This window comes from Lissotriton helveticus, chromosome 9, assembly GCF_964261635.1.
Source record: "Lissotriton helveticus chromosome 9, aLisHel1.1, whole genome shotgun sequence".
In the NCBI taxonomy this organism is placed as follows: Eukaryota; Metazoa; Chordata; class Amphibia; order Caudata; family Salamandridae; genus Lissotriton; species Lissotriton helveticus.
The window spans coordinates 723,490,133-723,515,404 of NC_136070.1; the positions used below are offsets into that span (position 1 = coordinate 723,490,133).

The 25,272-nt window shown below is 43.6% G+C and overlaps 1 protein-coding gene across 1 annotated transcript in view; it reads left to right on the forward strand.

The window, feature by feature from the left end:
- The window catches only part of CTSF (cathepsin F), a 612,378-nt gene that overhangs the window by 576,079 nt on the left and 11,027 nt on the right, over window positions 1-25,272 (forward strand). The window contains exons 11-13 of the mRNA XM_078660834.1: window positions 13,148-13,212; window positions 19,931-20,021; window positions 20,420-20,478. Coding sequence (XP_078516960.1) covers window positions 13,148-13,212; window positions 19,931-20,021; window positions 20,420-20,478 — 215 coding nt within the window. The remainder of the gene's footprint in view (window positions 1-13,147; window positions 13,213-19,930; window positions 20,022-20,419; window positions 20,479-25,272) is intronic.

The following is a 25,272-nucleotide window of genomic DNA, read 5'->3' on the forward strand; positions in this document are numbered from 1 at the left end:
TATAGAAGGAAAAAACAAGAGTAGCTTTCCACCATGTATTCTTTATATGCGGGTAAGTAAAGTGGCATAAGTTGGCTCAGGCAGTAAACAATTACATACATAACATGTTACTCTCCAAGATACATTAAAGGTTTCAACATCAGCATCTAAGTAACAGTTCCAAAGCGCAACACGTATTGTATGTTCTCAAGAACACTGTTCGATTCACAGCAAAGCACAACACGTATTTTATGTTCTCAAGAACACTGTTCGATTCACAGCATTTGTTAGGTACTAGACATTTCTAATACTAAGGAGCAAATAAGAAATCCAAAGGTAGTTTGAGACTTAAGCCTTCCTCTGAGAAAAACGTTTAACAGCCTTTAAACGGAATCTGAGGCTAAAAGCAGTTTGACAATTCCACTACTAAAAGTAAGAGTTCAGTAATTAAAGTTCGGTAAATCAAGTCCAGAAAATTACAGAGGAAACGCCCTTCGCGTTTCCCCCTACGAGCCTCTTGAAAGTGTCACCAGCCGGTAAACAGAAATTGGATAAATCCTACCTGCGTTTTCAGCAAGCGGATTTTCGTGGTAGATTACTACCATTTAAACAGGAAACTGCACAGCTTGGAACATCAACGAAGTCCTCCGTTGCTGGGAATGAAGACCGGACTGAAGCAGGAAACCTCCGATCTCAGGAACCAGGAAGGAATAATCCGCGCGGTGTTTTGGGCGTGGCCGCTTTTATAGTTCAGAGCTGAAGTACGAAGGCTGCAGAGGGAAAAAAGACCTCGGCAGCAAAACTCGAAATAGGAACTCTGAGGCAGGATATGTGTGAACAAGCATTGGCAAAAACGATGCAAAAACGAGCATTGGCAAAAGGACTTCAGCAACAAGCATTGGCAAGGGGCATTGGCAAATGCGTTTTGACAAGCATTAGTAACAAGTAGCATTGACACATTGGTGACAACAAGAAGCAGCAGCATTGGCACATCGATAATAACAGGCATTGGCACACCAAACATTGGCACAATGGGAAATGACAATCTAGTGAGCCAGAACAATGAACAGAGTGCAAGAATCCTGACAGTGCCCCCCAACAAAAAGAGAGACACCCCCCCCTCAGGACCTCAAAACAGAGAGATTGGGTGCCGGGCATGAAAAGATTGCACCAAGCGGGGAGCATGAACATTGGTCTCGGAGACCCAAGAGTCCTCCTCAGGGCCATAGCCTTTCCAGGAAAGCAGGTACCACAGCTTCCCCCTAACACGCTTACAATCCTTAACACAACGCACCTCGTACTCATCCTGACCTTTCACAAGAAGCGCAGGAGGGCGAGGCCGCCGTTTCACAACTGCTTTCTTCAGCAGAGAAACATGGAACACAGGGTAAATCTTCATACCTTTAGGAAGGAGCAGCTTGTAAGTCACTGGGTTCACACACTGAACAATTTTATATGGACCGATGAATTTAGGATGGAACTTGTAGCGTTTCCTGAACTGAAAGTTTCTGGTAGAAAGCCAAACCACATCTCCTACATGAAGATCTGGCCCCTTTTGACGCTTCCTGTCCGCAAACTTTTTGTACGTGGCTTTGGCTTTCAATACATTTGTTCGTAAAGCTTTAGTGATGCGTTCCATTTCCCTGAAATGCGAATCCAAGGAAGGTATGTGAGTTTTGTGATGAGCCAGCAGCAAGGGTGAGAAATGAGGATGTCGACCATAGACGGCAAAAAAGGGCGACAAACCCGTGGAGGCATTCTGCAGATTATTGTAAGCAAACTCAGCTTCCCATAAGAGAGTTAACCAGGAACCCTGTTTCTTGAACAGGAAACATCTCAGATACTGTTTCAGGACTTGGTTAACTCGTTCAGTTTGCCCGTCCGACTCCGGATGGAAGCTCGTGGAGGTGTTACAGGTGATGTGTAGAGCTTTACACCAGGCCTTCCAGAATTGCGAGATAAACTGTGAACCACGATCTGAAGTAATGGATCTGGGAAGCCCGTGTAGACGAACCACATGTTCCAGGAGTAATTGGACCAAATGAGACGAAGTAGGAAGCTTAGAGCAAGGGATAAAGTGGGCCATCTTTGATAAACGATCCACCACCACAAGGATAGTGTTCAACCCTTTCTCTTCCGGCAAATCAGTTATAAAGTCCATAGCAATGTCCTCCCAAACCTGTGTTGGGGTGGGAAGCGGAAGAAGAAGACCTTTCTTTCGACCATGTTCCGTTTTAGCTTGGGCACAAACATCACAGTTTTGTATGAAAGATTGAACATCCTTCTTCCAGGTTGGCCACCAGAAATTTCTCTGTAACAGTTCTTTGGTTTTTGTGATTCCAGGATGACCAGCCAATTGACTAACATGACACCACTGTAAAACTTGTTTTTTTAGTTTCTTTGTTGGAACAAATAAGAGACTGGAGAAGAAGGGGAGATTCTGATGAATGGTTCTATTAGGTCCATCCTGGACCCAGGAAAGAAGCTTAGGTATAGGCATTGCTTGTCTAATTTGTTGAAAGAAAACATCGGACATAGTGGCTCCTACGATTTGTTTTTCGGAGAGCATACTAGTAGGTCTAGGATTTGAAAGGATATCATCTGGCTTATGATCATATCGTGACAGAGAATCTGCTTTGTTATTCTTGATTCCAGGTCTAAAAGTTATGATGAAGTCAAACTCTGCAAAGAACAATGTCCAACGGAGTTGTCTGGGAGTTAAAGCTTTTGCACATCTTAGGAATTGCAGATTCCGATGGTCTGTGTATACGGTTACTGTGTGTCTTGCTCCAAGTAGATAGTGACGCCATTCTTTGAAGGCATAACGAATGGCCAGGAGTTCTTTCTCTGCAATGGTGTAATTGGTTTCCGCAGGCAAAAACTTTCTGGACAAAAAGGCAATGGGGTGCAGTTCATTGGTTTCCTGGTCTTTTTGTGAAAGAATTGCTCCTACTGCGAAGTCAGAAGCATCCGCTTCTACAATAAAAGGTAAGTCCGAGTCAGGATGTCGCAAAACAGGTGCTTGAGTAAAGGTTCTTTTAAGGGTTTGAAAGGAGGAATCAGTGTTAGAGGACCAAGCGAATTTAACATTCTTCCTTAACAGCTGGGTTAAGGGCGTGGCCAGAGTTGAAAAATCTTTGATGAAACGGCGGTAGAAATTCGCAAATCCAAGAAAACGTTGGATATCTTTCACTGAAGTTGGGGTAGGCCAATCAAGGATTGCTTGGATTTTTCTTGGGGCCATAGTGATTCCTGATGGAGAAAGAATAAAGCCAAGAAATTCGACTTTGGTGGTATGGAACTCACACTTAGACAGCTTACAGAACAAACCATGAGATCTTAAGGTGTTTAAGATAATCTTCACATGTCGAATGTGTTCTTCCGTTGAAGATGAAAAAATTAAGAGGTCGTCGATATAGGCTATGACGAACCTATCTAAGAAGTCCCGTAGGACGTCATTAATAAAAAATTGGAAGGCAGCCGGAGCGTTGCATAAGCCAAAGGGCATTACACGATACTCAAATAAGCCAAAGCGAGTTCGGAAAGCAGTTTTCCACTCATCACCTGGTCTAATACGGACCAAGTGGTAAGCGCCTCGCAAGTCAAGCTTTGTAAAAATTGTGGCTGAGCGCACTTGATCCAGAAGCACCGGAATTAAAGGTAGTGGATATCTATTCTTGATAGTGATGTTATTAAGTGCTCTGTAATCGATACAGGTGCGCAATTCTCCATTGCTTTTAGGTACGAAAAAGAGCGGAGAAGCTGCGGGTGATTTGGAAGGTCGGATGAAGCCATTTTTCAAGAACTTATCAAGATATTCCCGAAGGTGATTGTTCTCTAGATCAGTCAAGGCGTAGATTCTACTACAGGGTATCTTGGCCCCAGGCACTAGATCTATGGCACAATCATAGTCTCTGTGTGGTGGTAGGGTTTCTGCCTTTTGTTCACAGAACACATCTGTATACTCTTCATAGATGGGAGGAAGAACTATGTCTTGCTCAGCGGCTGTGGAGACATAAAGGGCAGATACTGTGTGCAGAAAGGAACTTGGGGAGTCCTTGGAATCTTTTACCGATCCCCCACAGCATTCCTGTTTACACCAAGAGGAAGTAAAATCAATTGTTCGTTCGGTCCAATTGATGGTGGGATTATGCAACGTTAACCAGGGGATGCCCAAGATAACTCCAAATTGGGGTGCGTCAATTACATCAAAAGATATCGTTTCTTGGTGTGGTCTGGAACCCATATTACAAACCATTGCTATGGGAGAGGTACAGTGAGTGATCATTCCAGAAGTTAATTGGGTTCCGTCGACTGCGTAGACTATTTCAGGTTTCTCTTTCACAATAATAGGTATAGTTGTTTTTGCAATGAACTTGGAATCTATGAAATTTCCGGTGGCACCAGAGTCAATCATAGCTGCCACCAAGATCTGGTTTAGGTTAGGTAGTCTGAAAGAAACGTTCAAAGTGAGATGAGGCACTGTTAGCTGCAAGGTGTTTGCGATGGTTTGTTCAGGAGGAGATTGCCAACTCGAAAAAGTCTCCTGATCCAATTTCGAGTTCTCTAGTTTTCCGACTTAGTTTCCTTTCTATCTCGAGGCCAAGGATTCTTAGGTCTGAGTGAACATTCTCTAACGAAATGTCCCTTCTTTCCACAATAGAGACATAGACCATTCTTACGCCGGGTGTCTTTTTCTTCAGAAGTTAAGGGTTTCCTCAAACTTCCTATTTCCATAGGTTCTGCGGATTCCTGGGCACTGGGAAGTGATCTATCCTTAGCTCTAGAAAAGATTCTGACATCTGTTCTTTTTTTATCTCCTTTGCGGTCAGCAACTCGGTGGTCCAGACGTAGACTGAGTGCAATAAGATCTGCACATGTTCGAGGTTGGGGATCAATTGGTGCAATAAGGTCTTTCAGCTCATCTCGTAGCCCTTGGTAATAAAGAGCTGCTCTCTTGGCCTCTGGCCAGTCAGTCTCTGCAATAAGACGGTTAAATTGGGTTAGGTAATGTACTAGTTCCTTATTTCCCTGTCTTAATTCTAATAGTTCTCTATCGGCTGATCCTGTTATGGTTCGTCTATCAAAAATCCTCTCAAACTCTCGTTTAAACTGCACCCAGTTAGATAACATTGGATCATCAGATTGAACCAGGGGAACCGCCCACATGGCTGCGTCACCACTCAAGAAGGAAATCAGAAAGGCAACTCGCGACTGAGAGTTCGGGAATGAAGCTGGTTTAACCATGAAATGCAACTGCACCTGCGTTAGAAAGGTTTGGAACTTGTTCGGTTCCCCACTAAATCTCTCAGGCTGGGCCAGTGGAACAGTAGAAGGAACAGTAACTGAAACAGTGGGCGAAGAACCTGACACATTTGTTTGATGTTGACCTGCAGATGGTGCAGAGTCCAAACGCGATTGCAAATGAACAACTTTATTGGCTAAGGCTGCTGTTTCAGTTCTACTAACAGTCAATTCAGTTTGTAAACTCCCAATCATTGCACACAGATCTTCCATGGTGACATCCATTTGGTTTAGCTCGGGAGAAACAAAATTCGTGGGCGGATTATTCTGTCAGGGCCTTGGTTTCTTAGCCCCCCCCTTGAGTTTCTCAGGAGCCTCACCCTAAAACCTGCTAAGTACTAAATACTGGGATTTCCCGTTTTCCTTGGCGTAAGAATTAACACATTCTATAGAAGGAAAAAACAAGAGTAGCTTTCCACCATGTATTCTTTATATGCGGGTAAGTAAAGTGGCATAAGTTGGCTCAGGCAGTAAACAATTACATACATAACATGTTACTCTCCAAGATACATTAAAGGTTTCAACATCAGCATCTAAGTAACAGTTCCAAAGCGCAACACGTATTGTATGTTCTCAAGAACATTGTTCGATTCACAGCAAAGCACAACACGTATTTTATGTTCTCAAGAACACTGTTCGATTCACAGCATTTGTTAGGTACTAGACATTTCTAATACTAAGGAGCAAATAAGAAATCCAAAGGTAGTTTGAGACTTAAGCCTTCCTCTGAGAAAAACGTTTAACAGCCTTTAAACGGAATCTGAGGCTAAAAGCAGTTTGACAATTCCACTACTAAAAGTAAGAGTTCAGTAATTAAAGTTCGGTAAATCAAGTCCAGAAAATTACAGAGGAAACGCCCTTCGCGTTTCCCCCTACGAGCCTCTTGAAAGTGTCACCAGCCGGTAAACAGAAATTGGATAAATCCTACCTGCGTTTTCAGCAAGCGGATTTTCGTAGTAGATTACTACCATTTAAACAGGAAACTGCACAGCTTGGAACATCAACGAAGTCCTCCGTTGCTGGGAATGAAGACCGGACTGAAGCAGGAAACCTCCGATCTCAGGAACCAGGAAGGAATAATCCGCGCGGTGTTTTGGGCGTGGCCGCTTTTATAGTTCAGAGCTGAAGTACGAAGGCTGCAGAGGGAAAAAAGACCTCGGCAGCAAAACTCGAAATAGGAACTCTGAGGCAGGATATGTGTGAACAAGCATTGGCAAAAACGATGCAAAAACGAGCATTGGCAAAAGGACTTCAGCAACAAGCATTGGCAAGGGGCATTGGCAAATGCGTTTTGACAAGCATTAGTAACAAGTAGCATTGACACATTGGTGACAACAAGAAGCAGCAGCATTGGCACATCGATAATAACAGGCATTGGCACACCAAACATTGGCACAATGGGAAATGACAATCTAGTGAGCCAGAACAATGAACTGAGTGCAAGAATCCTGACAGACTCCTCCGACTCTGGCTGTTGTTGGTTTGGAGGTACCAGAGACCAACATATGCAGCAAGGCCAGCAGCTTAGTCTGCCGAGGGATGTTGGTTGTCCGCTGTGTCGGTACAGTCAGCCTGTGGGCAATAATGTTAAGGATGCGGAGGATGGTTGTCCTTTTGAACCTGTAGTGGGTATTGACATACTCTGGTGTCATGTCTGTGAGGCTGGTGCATTTTCTGAAGGTCCACGGTCTGTGTCTGCGCTGCCTCTGTGGTGGGCCTGGAGGTGGTGGCAGTAGGTATTGTTGCCCTGTTCGGGATCCAAGCTGCAAGATCAGTAGCTCCATGGCATCTGTTGTTCTTCAGGTGTAGCTGTGGGTTGGGCTCCCTTTTGTGGTGCAGGCTACTGTCCGGCTTTGCACCAGGTCAGAGCAGGTGTTAATTTCCTGCGGCTAACGCACCTTATTGCATGTTTTTTGATGTTATCACCGATCTGGCTGGTGGTTCTGAATGTTGAGTAGTGTTGTCGCGGATTTTTGCTCGGGCGCGCCTACTCTGCATCTCATTAGCGATAGTTGCGGTGGTCATCTGCGGCGATGTTTTTTGCGGCTGCTATATCAGGTAAACTGGTGCTATGGGCTGTTAGCACCAGCTTGTGAATGGGGCGATATATTTATCTCGACTTTGGCTGCGTTAAGGTGCCCATAACTCGGCGGTAGCTCCTTGAGAATATTGTCCTTAATTTTATGTCCTGTTCCCTCCTCTTTTATCCTTTAGTACCTGATCTAGGCAGAAAAATTGGAGTAGATTGGAATTGTTGTTATGCTTCTCCTCAAAATGGCGGGCCACCAGATACATGTGGTGCTTGTTCTTTATCGCCTGCAAATGTTCTAATATCCTCTTTTTTGTGGGCTGTATTGTTCTGCCGACATACTTTTACCCACGTGGGCAGGATAGGCAGTAAATAGTATACACTGAATTACAGTTTGGAAATCTTTGAATTTTCTTTTTTGTTTTCCTGCTGGGAACCTGGAATTGACGGACTTTGTGGCTGTTTTTACATGCTTTGCACTTCATGCAAGGATAAAAACCTTTGACTAGATCTTTCTTCTTACATCCAGTTATGAAATGACTCTTAACTAAGTGATATTTTAGAGATGCTCCTCTTCGATATGTTATGATGGAAGATGTGGTCCTAATATATTGTCACTTGTAAGAATGCGCCAATTTCTGTGGAATATTTGATATATTTCTAACGAACTGACTGTATAGTCGGTAATCATACATATTTTCTGCCCCTCTTTTTTCATCTTCGGGGTTCTATCTTTCTCAAACAGGAGATGATTCCTATGTAGCTTATCTGCCTTTTAGAAAGCTTCCTGCAGAATACCGTTTGAGTAGCATCTCTTTGAATCTATGGAGTACTGATTTTTTAGCTTTCTCAAATTCATCAATTGTTGTACAGTTATTTTTCATGTGCAGAAGTTCCCCATAACGGATGCTGCCAATCACACTCCGTGGGTGAAAACTTCCCACTTGCAGTATGCTGTTTCCTGCAGTGAGTTTGCGATATAGAGTAGTCTGTAACTTGTTATTCTCTATATAAACCATAAGGTCTAAGTATAACACATTTTGTAAATTGCAGATTCAAATAGCTGTGCTTCAAAGCAGCAATGTATTTACTCGCTTCTTGTTGTGTACCCTCCCAAATTAGAAAAATGTAATCTATATAGTGAGCTCAGAGGATTATGTTATCCAACCATTTTTCATTGGCACCTGCCCAGGCCACGTTCTTCTCCCACCAGCCCACGAACAAATTCACGTAACTGGGGGTGAAGCACGTTCCCATAGTAGTCCCCTGTAGCTTCTGATAGGTCTCCCGCAAACAGAAAGATGAAATTGGTTAAACAGAAAGCTATCAATTCAGTTAAAATGTCATTTTGTTCCTGATATTTGGGGGCCCTTCTACTCAAAAAGAATTGTATTACTGCCAGTCCTTTCTCATGTGTAATACTTGTATATAAACTCGTTATAGCCAATGTTATTAGCAGCATGTTTTGTTCCCACTGGATGTCTGATGTAATCCGTAGAAAGTCTTTTGTCTCTTTTACATACAAACAAATATTTTACAAGAGGCTTTAAAAAGCAGTCTATATATGTCTATGCATTCTTCAGTAGACTGTTCTTGGAGGATACTATTGGCCGTCCAGGTGGATCCATTACATTTTTGTGCACCTTCGGTAGGTGGGAAAAGGTGGGAAATTCAGGATGCTCCCAGTACATGAATTAAAGGGGGGGGCTTCCCATGCAGTGCGTGATGACACATATATGAGAGACTTAAAAAGATTCATATAAAAATGTGTTATCACAGTAACCAAATGATTAGTAAATCTAGGTGGTATGCCCATTCAGGGCTTGATAACTTTATGTGTATGAGAAACATAATATATAGAGGTTCCCATTAATTTTTTGAAATTGTAAAAAGGCCCCTCGAACAACACAAGAAATGTTGATGTATATATGTAGATGAAAAGTTTTGTCTGCCCCGAAATATATTTACTACATGTATTTTGATGTAATTTTTTGTAATAAAATGTGAAAATCATTGAGGATTTCATAAATAACTTGCAGAATTGAAATGTGTCCAATTAATTTGAAAGATTCATGTTGGTTTCATTAAAAAAATAACCATTACAATCTGGCCGCCATGTAAATATGATTATCTTTACTCCTTTGCCCATTTCTGGGTTTCATCATAGATGTGAATGAACTGCCCCTTTACTTGTTTGTTTAAATGACTGAGAAAAATGAAGCCACATTGAGGAAGGTGAATGTGCCGAAATGTGTCTGTCCGGTGTTTAACATGTTGGCAATAAAAAACTAAACTTTGTTACTCCTGGTGTGCACCTTATCGGTTTGTGGTCACGACGGAACCACAGTTGTGGAATTTGCATGTGTTTTCACCGACACGCTAGTTGCACCTGTGTTGTGGGGTGTGGCAACTGGTAAGTACACAAGGGGATATATATATAAGTATATATCGAATTTGTACACTTTTTTTCTTTTTTTTGTCCTCATTTTAATATAATATGCTCAGTAATTCAAGATTTGGTGTCTCTAACCCTTCCAAGTGTATGAAGGATACGTTTTTTTTTTTAATTACCGGTCTGGTTACACCCCCACGGGGGAGAAAGGATACCTTGTATCTCCAGAACCGCACCTTCGTCTACTTGTCTAGGTTTCCACCTTAGTCCTGAATTTTTGGCGGCCAGTATAACCCCCTACCTCGGGGAGTGACCATTAAGACTCGTCCCCTGGACAGTTGTCTGTTGCATATTATTTAATCATAGGACTTGGGAATCATGTATATAAAATAAGAGCATAATAATCGTTAAAAGAGAGAAAACAAGGGAAACAAAACCAGAATTAAAGAAAGAAAGGTCCACTCCCCATTATTCAAGCAAATGTGTCTAAGTATGTATCACCGCTGTCTCCGCCGAGGCCTCCCAAATTTCCCAGAATTTAGTCTTTTTTGAGCGATTACTAGCTTGATCCAACATGGCTATCCTCTGGATGGATCGGATCCATTCTCCTTCCGTAGGGGAGCATGGTAATATCCATTTAATACAAAGCTCTCTACGCGCCAGCAGGATCATGATAAATAATAATGCTTTATGATTTTTTGTAAATGCTCGTTCATCTGCTTCCCTCGGGAGCACCCCAAAAATTACTGTTAAGATAGTTATTTTCATTTCCAGCCCTATAATGTCAGAAATGCTCTTACCCACTTTATTCCAATATGCAGCTATAGCCGGACAGCTCCAGAACATGTGGATCTCATTAGCTTTTTCTTCTCCACATTTAGGGCATCTCTTCATCACTTAGTAACCCATTTTCGATAGCCTTTTGGGGGTCCAATAGGCCTTGTGAACTGTAAAAAGGTGATTTTTCTTTAATGAAGCAGCATTTACACTTGACCAAAGGAGAGACATAGATACTTGCCCAGTTTTGTCCAGGTCTTTGTCTGGCAGGTCCTTCTTCCATATTTCCGTAAACGAGCCCTGCTCCTCTTCTCCACTTTGGGTAAGCAACCAGTACCATTCTGCTACTTCTTTTTTTTGTTACCATCTGAGCAGATTCGAGTTCCCTTTTAATTCCTTTTCTATTGCTCTTGTCCAACTCAACAACTGGTGATATTTAAATTTTGAGACTTGATTTACGGTGATTGCAGTTAAATGTGGCCATGAGATAAGTTCTGCGTCAATTATGAGTTGTCCCCAAGTATTAATCCCGCATCTTCTCAGGGGGGTCACCAAGGTATCTATCATACATAGTGGCAGCCCGGGGGAGTCCCAAACTTGGCTGATATCATTATAATATGGGATTTTTAAGATTCGGCTCACTTGGGACCAGAGCTTAGCTGCTGATATCAAGATCTTTAACTTTATCTTTTTAAAGAATTTTGGGTGACCAAATTTTAGGAGAAAACACCCTGCTTGATGAGTACTATCTCTGGAGGGGGCTTTAAATAGAGGAGAAAATGTAGAATCCTCCAACATCAATTTACGAAAATTCTTTAATTGGAATGCACACATATACAGATATAAATCAAATTTGTACACCTTAACTAATAATAAAATATTGACTATGCCCAAAGACAACAGATCTTGCACGAGGGAGACCTGTTGGCTTTATAAATGCTTGTTTTGCTTGCTGCCGATCATAAAGGGCACTTACAATGGCTTTAGATCTTACTTGATGTTTTTTTTTTTTAAACATAGTATCTGTGAGCTATTATTACCCTGTCGAGGACAATCCACAAACTTATTATGATCTACGATCCTACCTAATTAGCATCAGTAAGTGGGGAAATAATTCTAAGAGTAGATTTTAACTGTTTTTCCCAGCAGGACACCAAACACCTTTTATCTGAGGTTGGAGTGGCATTGTTTCTGCATGTTATGTTATGTTATGTTATTTTTATTTATACCGCGCACAGCTGCCCCAGCAAAGGGGCGTCCTGGCGCTTTGATAAGGCAAACACAACACAGCACTGAAAAGGAACGGAAGGGAGATGAAACACAGCATAAAGGCTAAACAAATAAAAAGGTCTTGATGGCTCGTCTGAACTGAAAGAGCTCATCAATGGCCCGGATTTGCAAAGGAAGGGAGTTCCACCAGCTTGCCGCCAGGCCTCGAAAAGAGCGGCCACCAACTCTGCTCAGTTTAAAACGCGGAACCACTGCTAAGTTCTGACCCAGAGATCTGAGAGTACGCGAAGGAACATAAGGTGTCAACAGATTCTCTAAGATTTGAGGGGGTGTGCCCTTGAGAATTTTAAACGCAAAGCAAAGAACCTTGAATTTAATCCTCTGGTGCACCAGGAGCCAATGGAGGGAGCGCAAGGATTTAGACACCGAGCACCGCCTAGGCAAGCCTGTCACCACTCGGGCAGCCTCCCTGTATGGAGTAATAAACTGCCGCAGTTATTACTAGCGGCTAAAATGATTTCTGAAGATGATGGGCTTCTGACTGGGTAGTACAAAGTACTTGTTGAAGCCATCAAAGAAGCCATTGATGTGACTGTTTAAACATTTGCTGAGATGATATTACTACATATTTGCATTCAGGTATTTTGCTGAGTTGTTCAAAGTAGGCTAAATCTACTGCAGACCCAGGGTAATACAACTGACAACATTTGTGTATCCCAATGATTCCTGAATTCAGATTATGAATTCTTCACTAAAGCTTTGGCTATCAGAATTATCTTAGTTTCTGATCCATTGTCATCAACATGTGTGTAACCATGTCTGCCAACTTGCATCTCATACCCACTGTCTGGTAGTGTCCTCAGACAGAAAATGTGGTCATATGCAGTGCAATTTCGAATTCAGTTTTCTGTCAAAGAATGGGGCTAGGTAGGAGTGAAGCATTAAATTAGTAGACCTTAAATTATAATGTACAGTATCTGTTTCTTTGTATCACTTTTACTGAATTGTGGTGATCTTTTTATATGTGTTATTGATTTCTGGAATCTAATGGAAAGTGGAAAACACATATTCTAACAGTAATGAAATTGTACTTATTGGTTTCTGCTCCCTTTCATCTCTCTGAAAGATTGAACCTTCTGATCTCAGCTTCTACTACCCAAACTAATCCAAATAATATCCCTCAGATGTGCTTTGACTTACCTGTGTGTCAGCTACAGCCACTGGGGCGTAGAGGCAGTTTCAAAGTCTGTAGCCACTCACCTTCTCTTTGCCTACCAGGCAGTCTCTACCGCCTCGTTCGGTAGTGCTATTCTATGGGGAAGAAGGATTTTCCCTATTGCAGAAGTTTAACGTGAAGATAAGGTTCTTCTTTTATTTTATTTATGGGTGCAATACAGGATCATCATTGTCAGTCTGTCTTTTTCCTCTCTTTGCAGAAATTGCAGCCTGGCTGGCAGAAAATGGCCCCATTTCCATTGCTCTAAATGCCTTTGCCATGCAGGTAAGTGAACCTAGCTGATCATCACCGCCCCTTCCCCACTTTCTTCGCATTGTGCCACAGCACAAGAACTGACAACCAGAGCAGCCATCCACTGAGGCACAAAATAATCAAACCAAAGGTGCTCTACATCTAGCTTCAGTTACAGGAGAAGGGCTTCATGCTTACCATTTCACGTTTGTTCACAATGAGGTAATTTACCAGACCTTGGGCACCTGATGAAGGAGGAAGTTCCAGAACATGCAAACAGGCAAAATCAGAAATTATTGTAGTGGGACATAGCAGCCATCATATGTAAATATGTAACTTTCTGCCCTAGGTTATAATCTATTTTCCATACAGAAAAGAGGTTCATACGCACCAGAAAGCTAATGCATCGTTGATTGACAGCAGAGAGGCAGAAATCTCTTTGATAAAGGCATTTTTAAATTACTCAAATTTGGAGTGTTTTTGCTATTGATCTTATTTTCATTTGAAACAAATGTTGATAATGTAAGTACAGCTTATGCAAAATGCCACTTTATCATGCTGTTGTACAAATTCTCCAAAGTTCAACGGCACATAATTTGAGCCATTTGTAAATTTCTTAAAAGCAACCAATTTCCAGAAAGATATTTAAAAACTGCCACTTGAGATTGTGTAAAACTCTGTAAAACGAAACACCTCTTTGTCATGAGATGCGGCGTATCGTGAGGTATGTGGTGAGATTACACTGTATTGGAAGAGTCAATCTTCTCCAACAGAAAGCACATAACTTTTTCAAGTCTATAGGACAGAGTGTAAAAAATAAACTGTACTTTACGAAGTTATACAGAATCAAGTAGAGTAAGGTGGTTCACGTTGTATCAGAGGACAGTCACCAACGGATTTCCCAGGTTCCTACTTGAGGGTGAGAACTAGAGTAATCTCATTGAGGCCAGTTATATTATTGCTTCGCGTGGTTAAACACCATTGGCATTTCTAGTGGTCCCTACAGACAAATCAGCTACATGACCCTTCTTTAAATACTCTTGCCTTGCATACAATTGCAAAAAATATGTACTAAAGCCGCTGGGAAAAGCAATCAATGTCTGCAGCAATTTTCTAGACTGTGTCTAGATATTCTATTTGAATACAACTAAAATAACCATTAGGTACCAAAAGATGTTAAGACGGAAGTGCATTTCTTCCAGATGACTACATGTATGTTCTGTTGTGAACAGTTCAGGGCTAGTCAAGCTGGAAAGCAGGTCATTGATGTAGCTACAAAATAAATCTGTACCAGTCATCACTGGTTTTATGTGGACACCTGTTAGATCTGGGGGTCTCTAGTTGGCAATGGTATTCACCTTTGTCCAAATAGGGACCCTTACTTCTAAGACAGGATAAGGGGATTACACGCCTAAATAACCCTTGCTCACCCCCTTGGTTGCTTGCACGAGCAGACAGGCTTATCTCAGAAGCAGTGTGTTAAGCATTTGTGAATATACACAGTAATACAGTGAAAACACTACAGATGGACACAACACAGGTTTTATAAAAAGAAGTATTCTTTATATAGACTTAACACAAGATCACAAACTACAAAAATCCACAATACTATACTTAAACTTGACTTAAAGATGATTAAAGTTGCTTAGTTCAAGTTGATGACAAATGCGACACAGTTCTCAATAATGTACCTGGATGCGTAACACAAAGTGAACAAAAGGCTCGCAAAAGGGGAGATGCATCGTTTCCATGATCCGGGGGAAAGGATGCGTCGTGCCTCAATGCTTGCGCAGAGTAGGGGATGCGTCATGATCCTTACCGGTGCGGAGGTGATGCGTAGATTCTCGGCCTGCAGGCCCGTTGCGATGCCCAAGATGGCGCCTCGATGCGATGATCCGGTTGTGATGCGAGAAGATGGCGCCCTTGATGCGGCGATGCGATGACGATGCGTAGACGCCCTGGCAGCCTTGCAACGACTCTGTACTTTGGAGCCGCGACAGGCCCTGCGACACGCTTCTCCAGTGATGCGATGGTAACTCTCTCGATGGCGTCACGCTTCTACGGTGATGCGACAGCAGGCAGCTTCGATGAACACACGCTTCCTGGGAGATGCGGCGGCGGCATGCTTCTCCAGCGATGCGATGATTTCAGGTGCTCCGGCGACACGCCTCCTCTCGAAGCGTCACGCTTCCAGCTCCCAGCGACACGCAAATGTCTGTAGATAGAATTCCCAGCAAGGAAATTCACAGCTGGAGGTGAAGTCTTTTGTCCCTGAGACTTCAGCAGGAGGCAAGCACAGTTCAAGCCCTTGGAGAATATTCTGTAGATGATGAAAGTCCTTAAAAAGTTCCTTCTCCTTTCCTTGACAATGAAGCAACCACTGCAAGCCAACCCAGCAAACAGCATGCTGGCAGAGGGGCAGTCCAAACTTCTGCAGCTTCCTTTGGTTCTTCTCCTTGGCAAAAGGTTTCTTGTTCCAGAAGTGATCTACAGGTCTTGGGACTGGGTCCCAATATTTATACCCCCAAATCCTTTGTTCTCTGAAGGCAGAGAGGCCTCTGCCTGGTCCAAACCAGTTCCTGAGTACTTTGTTTACAGGACTCCTTCCTTCTATTCACTGTGCAGGGCAGAGACATCAGCCGTTCCATAGGAGGTGGAGGAGCCAGCACAGGGGAGGGGAGGGACAGCCCTGGAGCACTTTGTTGACAAAATTCCTTTTCTCCTTTCACAGTGCAGGGCAGAAACATCAGACAAGCCTCAGGAGGTGGAGCCAGCATTGTAGAGGGAAGGCCCAGCCCTATTCAGGTCCCAGGTGCAACTCCTCCCTCCCATCTAGATGCAGATCTCTCTGTTCACCATTGGGCTGCCCCAGCCTGTCTCCTGGAATCCCCCAGCCATGTCACTCACAAACCCAGACAAGGAATTCACAACCTAGCAGTGGCAGGCCTGGACAGTTAGGCAAGAAAATACCTACTTTCTAAAAGTGGTATTTTCAAACACAGAATATTAAAACCAACTTTACTAAAATATGTATTTTATGATTCTGAGTTCAGGCATATTAAATTCGAATTTCTACCATGTTCCCTGAGTCAGTTAGGATTATAAGATGTAATAATTTACCTGCCCATTCTAGCCTATGGAGAACAGGTAGCCTTGCAATAGTGAAAAACGAAAATGGCGGTAATTCACTATTAGGACATGCTACACACACCAGAGCATATCCTGCCTTATACTTACAATGCACCCTGCCCTTGGGCCTACCATAGGGGTGTCTGATATGAAGCAAAGGGAAGGTTTAGGGACTAGCAAGTGGGTGCACTTGCCAAATCGACATGGCAGTACTAGACTGCACACAGGCCTTGCAATGGCAGGCCTGAGACACACTTTACAAGCTGCTTCTGTGGGTGGCACAACAAGCGCTGCAAGCCCACCAGCAGCATTCGATTTACGAACCCTGGGCACACATGGTGCACTGTACTAGGGTCTGACAAGTAAATCAAATAACCCAATCATGGAGTCACTAATCAGTACATAAATTTAACATAGGGAGCACTTGCACTGTGGCACTGAATAGCAGTGGCACAGTGCCCAAAGCCTAAAACCAGCAAAAACATATCAAAAACAGAGGAGGCAATCAGTAAGAATGGAAGGGAGACTCACACCAATGATGCCAGGTCTAACAACACCTAACTGCAACACTGGTATATACCGATTGACCCATTTATGTTCCATGGCCTGAGTTTTGCAGCATTCTCAGCTGATTGTGACATTGAAGCAAAGAAATTATTTACCAACTTTGTTCCATGTTTTATGCCTTTCTAGGGCGATTGTCAAATTTCATAAATCAGTCAGCTGATTTGCTTGCTGGTTATGTTATGGTATAGTCAGGTGTCTAACCGTGTGGCTGAATTGTGATATCACAGTAAGGCCCCCTCTATTTCCTCTCCACGTGTTGAGACATTCTTACCCAAACATGAGATTAGCATGCTGTAGCATTTTACAGAGTGAACTTTGGTAGCAGCCTGATTTACAAGAACCCTAAATTGAAGCTTTTCCAAATTACAATTTTTCAATCATTTCAATCTCTGACGTGACAAGTTATTTGCTATACATATAGCACTGACGTATACTAGAAAATGATAATGGAATGCTTGAATTGATCTCCGCCACTGGTAATTATTCGTGCCGCATCTCAGTCCATCGTTATTTTCACACTATGCCACCTCAGATTAGGACCTGCCTATGCAAATCAATCTTGACCCTACTCCAATAGGAACAGCCCAAACTGCCAGGCGAGATCCTCCCTGAACTAGAACACAAGCAACCTTGTTTCTCCTGATTGAAGTTCAACAGTTGGTTGCAGCTTGGTACCATTGGCACTGTGAGCATGGGACCCACTTCTGGACATACCAGGTTCACTTAGGGACCGCATCATACCTCATCATTATTTTACACAACATGTCACCTCAGTTTCGACCCTACCACAGGAAATCAGTCTTGACCCTGCTCCAATAGGAACAGTCCAGCTCAAATGCCAGGCCATGTCCTCCCTGACTGGAACTCAAGCAACCCAAGACCTGTTTCACCCTGATTAAAGCTCATTAGTTATATCCACCTTGGTTCCAGTGGCACAGAGGGCATGGGACGCACGTCTGTGCATTCCCGTCGCACTTAGGGCGTCGCATTGATGCACACAAAAAATTGATGACTGGAATGTTTGACCTTCTGGAACAGCAAGTCTCTGAGATACTCTATCAATGCCTTACATTATTGATACCAAGACAACAGGGCGGGTCTAGGTTTTGTTTTGTTTACTATATAAAATAGCAAATTTGCTACAAATTAATTTTTCAAAAATCTTCAAACAATATACTCCTGAGACCCATGAAAGGGTGTATTACGACTAACTGCGCAACATTGTAACATTGTCTTATAGTTTAAGGCTGTCTCAAGTAGCAGACAGAGAGAGCATGAAAGCCCTGCTTGTTTCACCGATGTAGCTTGAAAATAGGAATGGATTACTGGTAATCCCATGACAAAGAGAAAAGGTAAATGACTTCCTCTCTGGCTGCTAACGTAATTATTGCACATTACTCTTGGTTCTGCAGGATTTAAGTGGTGCGAGAATACCCAATCACTAATTTGATTCTGTATCACATATGAGAAAGCCTGTAAATGTAGTCTGCTCAAAAGGGCTAGTGGGAATCAAACTCAATGTATCAGGTTTATGGTAATGTTATCACTGATTCTTTCACGCGGATTTGCACAAAGCTATACATCCAATGGCAATACCTTACTGTATCATTATGACCATATCTGGATAGTTTCCCCAGAGTTGGTGCACTTCTGCTAATGTATAAAATATTATTTGAGTGTAGGTTGAAAATGTATAATGGATTGTCTGGTTTTCACCAACTAAGTTTTTCCGATATGGATTTGCATAGTTGGGGATAGTGCTTATTGTGTAATAGAATGAGTGCTGGCGCCCAAAGCTCTACTCGGAAACCCTCGGCCACTGGTTTTAAACATCAGTGCAACGAATACCAAGGCTGCATAGTCATGATTCGAGACCTTGTTGTTCTTCCATTCACCTCTAAAAACTCCCTGCCCCTCTGTCTCACTCGTGCAGGCTCCCGAATTCTCCCTTTGCACAGTTTTTTCTGTCTTTCTCTTCCTACTTATTTCCTCTTTGCGTGTCTTCACCTTTCTTGCTCTCAGTAAACCTCTGATCAGGTAAAATAAGTGGTGTCCCCCAAAAATGGCACTCACATGCTAAAATTCTGCACTGGTCGGGGATGAAAGATCAATAATGACGATTAAACCTATGCAATTCAACATCCACTCCCGAGAAAAGAAAACAGATTTTGCCTTTTCAGCTCGAATATAGCTAGTGTACTGTAAATATGAATGCCAACTTTTTACAATTTCTTAAATTTACAGTCATTAAATTCAAAATTCCTGTGCATTTTCTGCAGCCAATTTTTAAAACTAAAGAATGTTTATACTTTTCACTTACTAATCCCAGTGTCAGACTACAGCACTGGGAATGTGTGAGATTTCCCAGATGGCTGATGTAACATGGCCTGGTTGTATGTTCTTACAACGCATTCCCTTGCAACGCATTCCTTTACCACGCATGCGTTACAACGGAATGTTTTTTTTACGCATAACCTTTTCCTCGATTTCTTCCGTGGTGACGTCGGACGTCGTTAAGAGGAAGCAGAAGTTCCTTTCCGTTTCCTCTTAAACGACGCCGTTTTCCTGCACATCTCGACGTTTCTTCTGGTGAGCTTTTTTATTGGGGGGGAGCCCCCCCCAAGCCCCCCCTTTTTTTTAACCCTTTACCACACATGCCTTTACTACGTACCTCGTAGTAAAGGTATGCGTGGTAAAGGCTTTCGTAGTAACCACGCATGCGTTGTAATGCATGCGTGGTTAAGGTATTCGTGGAAACGGACGCGTTGTAGTGGCCGTTTCCCACATGGCCTGCGTTTACTGTACAGTAGACTAGGGCTTCAGGGTTTTGTGGCAGACAAGGAGTAGAAATTCAGTGTTTGGCCCAATATTTCCAAAATGTGCTTCTTGGAAGCATTTGACCCTCCAGACAGCCCAGCAGAGGCTACGCTTGCTAGGGGTAATATGGATCTAATATCACAAGACTTTTCAAATGTGTTTCAGTTACCAGTCTGGCCGTTACCTAATTTTACCCCAGAATATGCATGCTTTGATAATATTATTGTTTTTTTTTCAGTTTTACAGGAAGGGGATCTCTCACCCTTTCCGAATTCTTTGCAACCCTTGGATGATTGATCACGCAGTGCTGCTAGTGGGCTATGGAACACGTAAGTGACCTTCCTCCTCAGGAGCATCCTAATTTAAGAAAATATTCCAATTCTCACAAAACAGTCCTCCCATTTTAGTCCATGTTTCCTGTCTCAGTGACGTCTTTCCTTTGGTTGAGTGTTCTACCTTCATTTTCTTTAGTGGCTAGATTCTAACAAGAGACTCGTGCTTTCTAACTAAAATGCAAACTAGATACAAAGGATATCAATAATACAATTTAGCCTAGGTGGTTTAGGGGCCAATAAGTTTTATAATTCTGCAGAATGTAGTTTTTATTACGCATGCAGTAATATTGTTGATTATACAAGGATATCACCTTCGTTTTTGTCTATGTCAAGCACTGAAGACAGCTATTTCAACTTTTCATGTTTCTTACATTCCCTTTTTTTCCTTTTAGGTGACAACACTCCCTTCTGGGCAATTAAGAACAGCTGGGGCTTGGACTGGGGGGAGAAGGTAGGTTACACATTTGTCTTTCAACTTTTTGTAATTGGAGCCATATCACCACAGTGTCAGACACATGTGGAGGGTCTCTGCAGGAATGAAGACTGCACTTAGTACTCACACTTAACTGAAAAAACAACTAAACTAATCAATGCAAAGGAACGAAATTACACCACCAGCAGCCACCCACCCACTCACTTCCACCCACTCACTAACGCCCACTCACTAACGCCCACTCCTACTGGTTTCTTCTCATGTAGCTTCACAAACTGGTAGTCTACAGCTGCCAACAGACGTAGCTGAAGATGCTGAAACGTCCATGACCTTCAGGGTAATGGCGGATCTTCCATGTGGTTAGGACTGCAACTCAGGGCAAGGGTACTACTAAATGGTGCAGCAATGCTACTACAGGTGGTTGGGGCCCAAAGGCAGTAGTAAGGAGTGAATACTCATTGACAATGAAAAGTCAATTGCATTCTTTGAAGAGCAAGTATTGGTGAAACCTAAGTACAGCAGGTGGCTAACCTTAGTAAATGTATGTCCTAGGCTGTTGACACATAGCATCTCTCTCTGGTAACAGTTCAACAAATAACTTGCCAACCTGCATAAACACCTTTCCCTGGCTCTCATAAGCTGATGTCCTGTACTTACACTATGTTTTATATGCTTTATTTTGCTGAATATAGCATTGAGGTTGTTTCTTACAAAAGATACATATTTGTTCGAAAAAAGAAGACTTGAATACACACTGAAAATCCTAATTTCTCTTTGTCGTTATAGCCATTTGACTCCATGTTTGTGGCATTATGATCCTGAGTAGTTGCTTTGTCCATAAGTGAGATTTTAGTGGTTTTTAGGTCTCGGCCTGATCCAGCACATGCGCTGGTCTGGCCGAGATTGTAGGAGGTGCTCTGGGAAATGCTCCTTTGCCGGCGATCAGTGTACTATCACGCGCACAACCGCACGCGTGATGTGCACCCGATCACTTTCACTGACGCCAGCTGCTATTTGCCACTCGCCAGCCTGCTTTCGCTTTCGCCGTTGTGTGCGCGTGCGCACCGTCACTTACAGGGCCGCACCAACAGTTGTTCACCTCGCTCTCCACCTCCCTGGACGCTGCACACAGACCCTCCTGTTGCGAGCTCCAGCCGGGTATTTTCTGCATGGGTACAAGAAATTATTTAATGGCCTGTAACGTTCCTTTAGCCCGTGCTTCAATGTCTCGAGTGTGCCATTATTAATTCCAAAATTAGGCACCACGTAATTGTGTAGGATTTGTCATTTTATAGAACCTTGCTGCCACTAATGTGACCGGACACTGCACGCAGACCCTCCTGTTGCGAGCTGAAGCCGGGTATTTTCTGCATGGGTACAAGATGCTAGCGTACAGTTACTAATATTTGTAAGGACCTCGATCCTGTGGTATGGCGTTTGTATATTTTGGATACAGCAGGCTTGTTTCATGAGTTATGCTGACTAGTAGTTTCACTTTGGGGAAATCACTCTCAAAGACTGCGAAGATAAGGCATTACGTCACCAAAAAGCCGCTTTATACAAAAAAAACTGCACTGTTGGCACTTGATGTGGTATATAGTATCTGAATTTGGTGAGTTAGGTGTTAAAATGGCTGCATTTATTAGTGGCTTTAGCAGACTGGTGAGAAGCTGGGTCCCTCACTGGGCATCCTGCCTTCGTGAACAAGAAGTGGCTTGACACGTGCATGTAACCATTACAATTTTAAATGCATGAAAAATCTTTTTGCTCACTGAATGTGAATGCCTAATTAATAAAATATTGTATTGCAATCTAAAGTGGTGCATTTTGGCTATGGTAGCAAGACTGTGGACTGTCATCACAGGCAGATACGATGTCTGGTGTTTTAATTATATAGGTTTTTATTATTGCATATTTTATGAACCGCATATAATTTTGTTGACTCCTTCACTGTACCCCAGCCCTACTGCGGTCTTGCGTAATCTCAGTATTTCATATGAGGCCTGTCTTAAATTGTTTGTTTTACTGCTTCTAAAAGTGTTGAGCAGGTTTTTTTTGGGGGGGGGGAGCCTCAGATTTGATCGCAGTATTTTAAATGCATCTTGCGCATCTGGAATAGGACTGCACATGGCACTGTGGTACATTTCTTACTCGCCTCACTCACTTGTGATCACAAGTTGTTGCTGTGAATGAACATTCACACCGCCTTAAATTTCGGCATTGCAAGTATGATATGTCTTTCCGGTGTTATTTATTGCAGTCATGCAGATCGCAATTTTTTTTTTCTCTGTCGTTCTTTCTGGTTGCTTAGACTGGCGATTGCTCTTAGGTGCAGTTTTCCTTTTGGCTATAATGCTGTTCCTTCTGAGAAAAGGCTGAGATGAGGTGACTCGACCTCGAGATGCAGTGTGCCTTCACAATTGTCCTTTGCACGCCTGGATTTGAAATAGAGATTTTAGTAGTCAGGGTGATACTCCATGCTCCCTTTTAAACGATCTCCCTTGATGATTGTTCTGCTCCTTTGTATTCTGTGGAACCCCAAGTAGGGCAAACCAAGCTACTTGTTTAAACCATTCGTTTTGGGGACCAAGCTACTTTTTAAAACCATTCGTTTTGGGGACCAACCTTCTTTTTAAAGCCAAGCTACTTTTTAAAACCATTCGTTTTGGGGACCAAGCTACTTGTTTAAACCATTCGTTTTGTGGACCATATTTTATGTAGTTCATATTTGTGCACGATTTGCATTATTATTGCATGTCAGTGGCTTGAAGCTGGATTTCTCTCTTATGGTTTGCGAATATAATTCACAAAAGCATGAAACCCTGTCTCTTCCTGCTAAGCACATTGGAGGCCGCAGGCGTGGAGATAACTCACAGCTCGCTGTTGAGCAGGTTTCAATTTACTGCCATTATGTGGCCATGCTAGTGATGAAGCCTAAGTAACTCTGTGCAGCAAGGCCACAGGCTTCTGGTTTGATCCCCTGAATATGGGTTCTGGAGGGATTGCCCGAAAGTGATCTCCCCAGCTTGGTGGCACAGTCTTAAAGTGCACATAGATGACCTGCCTAGCTATATCTTGGGTGTGGGTGCATTGTAACCCAAACTGTAAATTCAAAGGTTTGGGACTGTCGTTAGCGGACAACCAGCTGCAGGGCTGGCCTGCTTGATGGTCCATAGGCTTTCAATAGGCATGAAATAAGGCTATGTCCAAATAATCTTGTTTTATTTTGCCCTCTGCTCTACCTCCCTCACTCTACCGCCCTCACTCTACCGCCCTCATTCTACCGCTCTACCGCACTCACTCTACCGCTCTACCGCCCTCACTCTACCACTCTTCCGTCCTCACTCTACCACTCTACCGCCCTCCCTCTACCACTCTACCACCCTCACTCTACCGCCCTCACTCTACCGCTCTACCGCCCTCACTCTACCGCCCTCATTCTACTGCTCTACCGCCCTCACTCTACCACTCTACCGCCCTCACTCTACCACTCTACCGCCCTCACTCTACCGCTCTACCGCCCTCACTCTACCACTCTACTGCCCTCACTCTACCACCTGCCCTCACTCTACTGCCCTCACTCTATCACCCTCACTCACTGTACCGCCCTCACTCTACCACTCTACCCCCCTCAATCTACCACTCTACCGCCCTCACTCTTCCGCTCTACCGCCCTCACTCTACCGCTCTACCGCCCTCACTCTACCACTCTACCGCCCTCACTCTACCGCCCTCACTCTACCGCTCTACCGCCCTCACTCTACTGCCCTCACTCTACCGCTCTACCGCCCTCACTCTACGGCTCTACCGTCCTCACTCTACCACTCTACCGCCCTCACTCTACCACTCTACCGCCCTCCCTCTACCACTCTACCACCCTCACTCTACCGTCCTCACTCTACCGCTCTACCGCCCTCACTCTACCGCCCTCATTCTACCGCTCTACCGCCCTCACTCTACCACTCTACCGCCCTCACTCTACCACTCTACCGCCCTCACTCTACTGCCCTCACTCTACCGCTCTACCGCCCTCACTCTACCACTCTACTGCCCTCACTCCACCACCTGCCCTCACTCTACTGCCCTCAATCACTCTATCGCCCTCACTCACTGTACCGCCCTCACTCTACCACTCTACCCCCCTCAATCTACCACTCTACCGCCCTCACTCTTCCGCTCTACCGCCCTCACTCTACCGCTCTACCGCCCTCACTCTACCACTCTACCACCCTCACTCTACCGCCCTCACTCTACCGCCCGCCCTCACTCTACCGCCCTCACTCACTATCGCCCTCACTCACTCAATCGCCCTCACTCACTCTATCGCCCTCACTCGCTCTATCGCCCTCACTCTATCTATCCATCGCCCTCCCTCACTCTATCTATCTATCTATCTATCTATCGCCCTCCCTCCCTCACTCTATCTATCGCCCTCCCTAACTCCATCTATCTATCGCCCTCCCTCACTCTATGTATCACCCTCCCTTACTCTATTGCCCTCCCTCACTCTATCTATCGCCCTCCCTCTATCTATCTGGCCCCTCCCTCTATCTCCCTCCCTCCCTCCCTCTATCTATCGCCCTCCCTCTATCTATCACCCTCCCTCTATCTACCTATCACACTCACTCTATCTATCGCATCACCACAGCATCACTCAGCACCACCACAGCATCACTCAGGGGCACAACAACATCACTATGCGCTACCACAGCATCACTGAACTCCACAGCATCACTCGTCGCCACCACAACATCACTCAGCGCCACCACAGCATCAATTTGTGCAACAATTCAACAACAACTGGTTCAAATA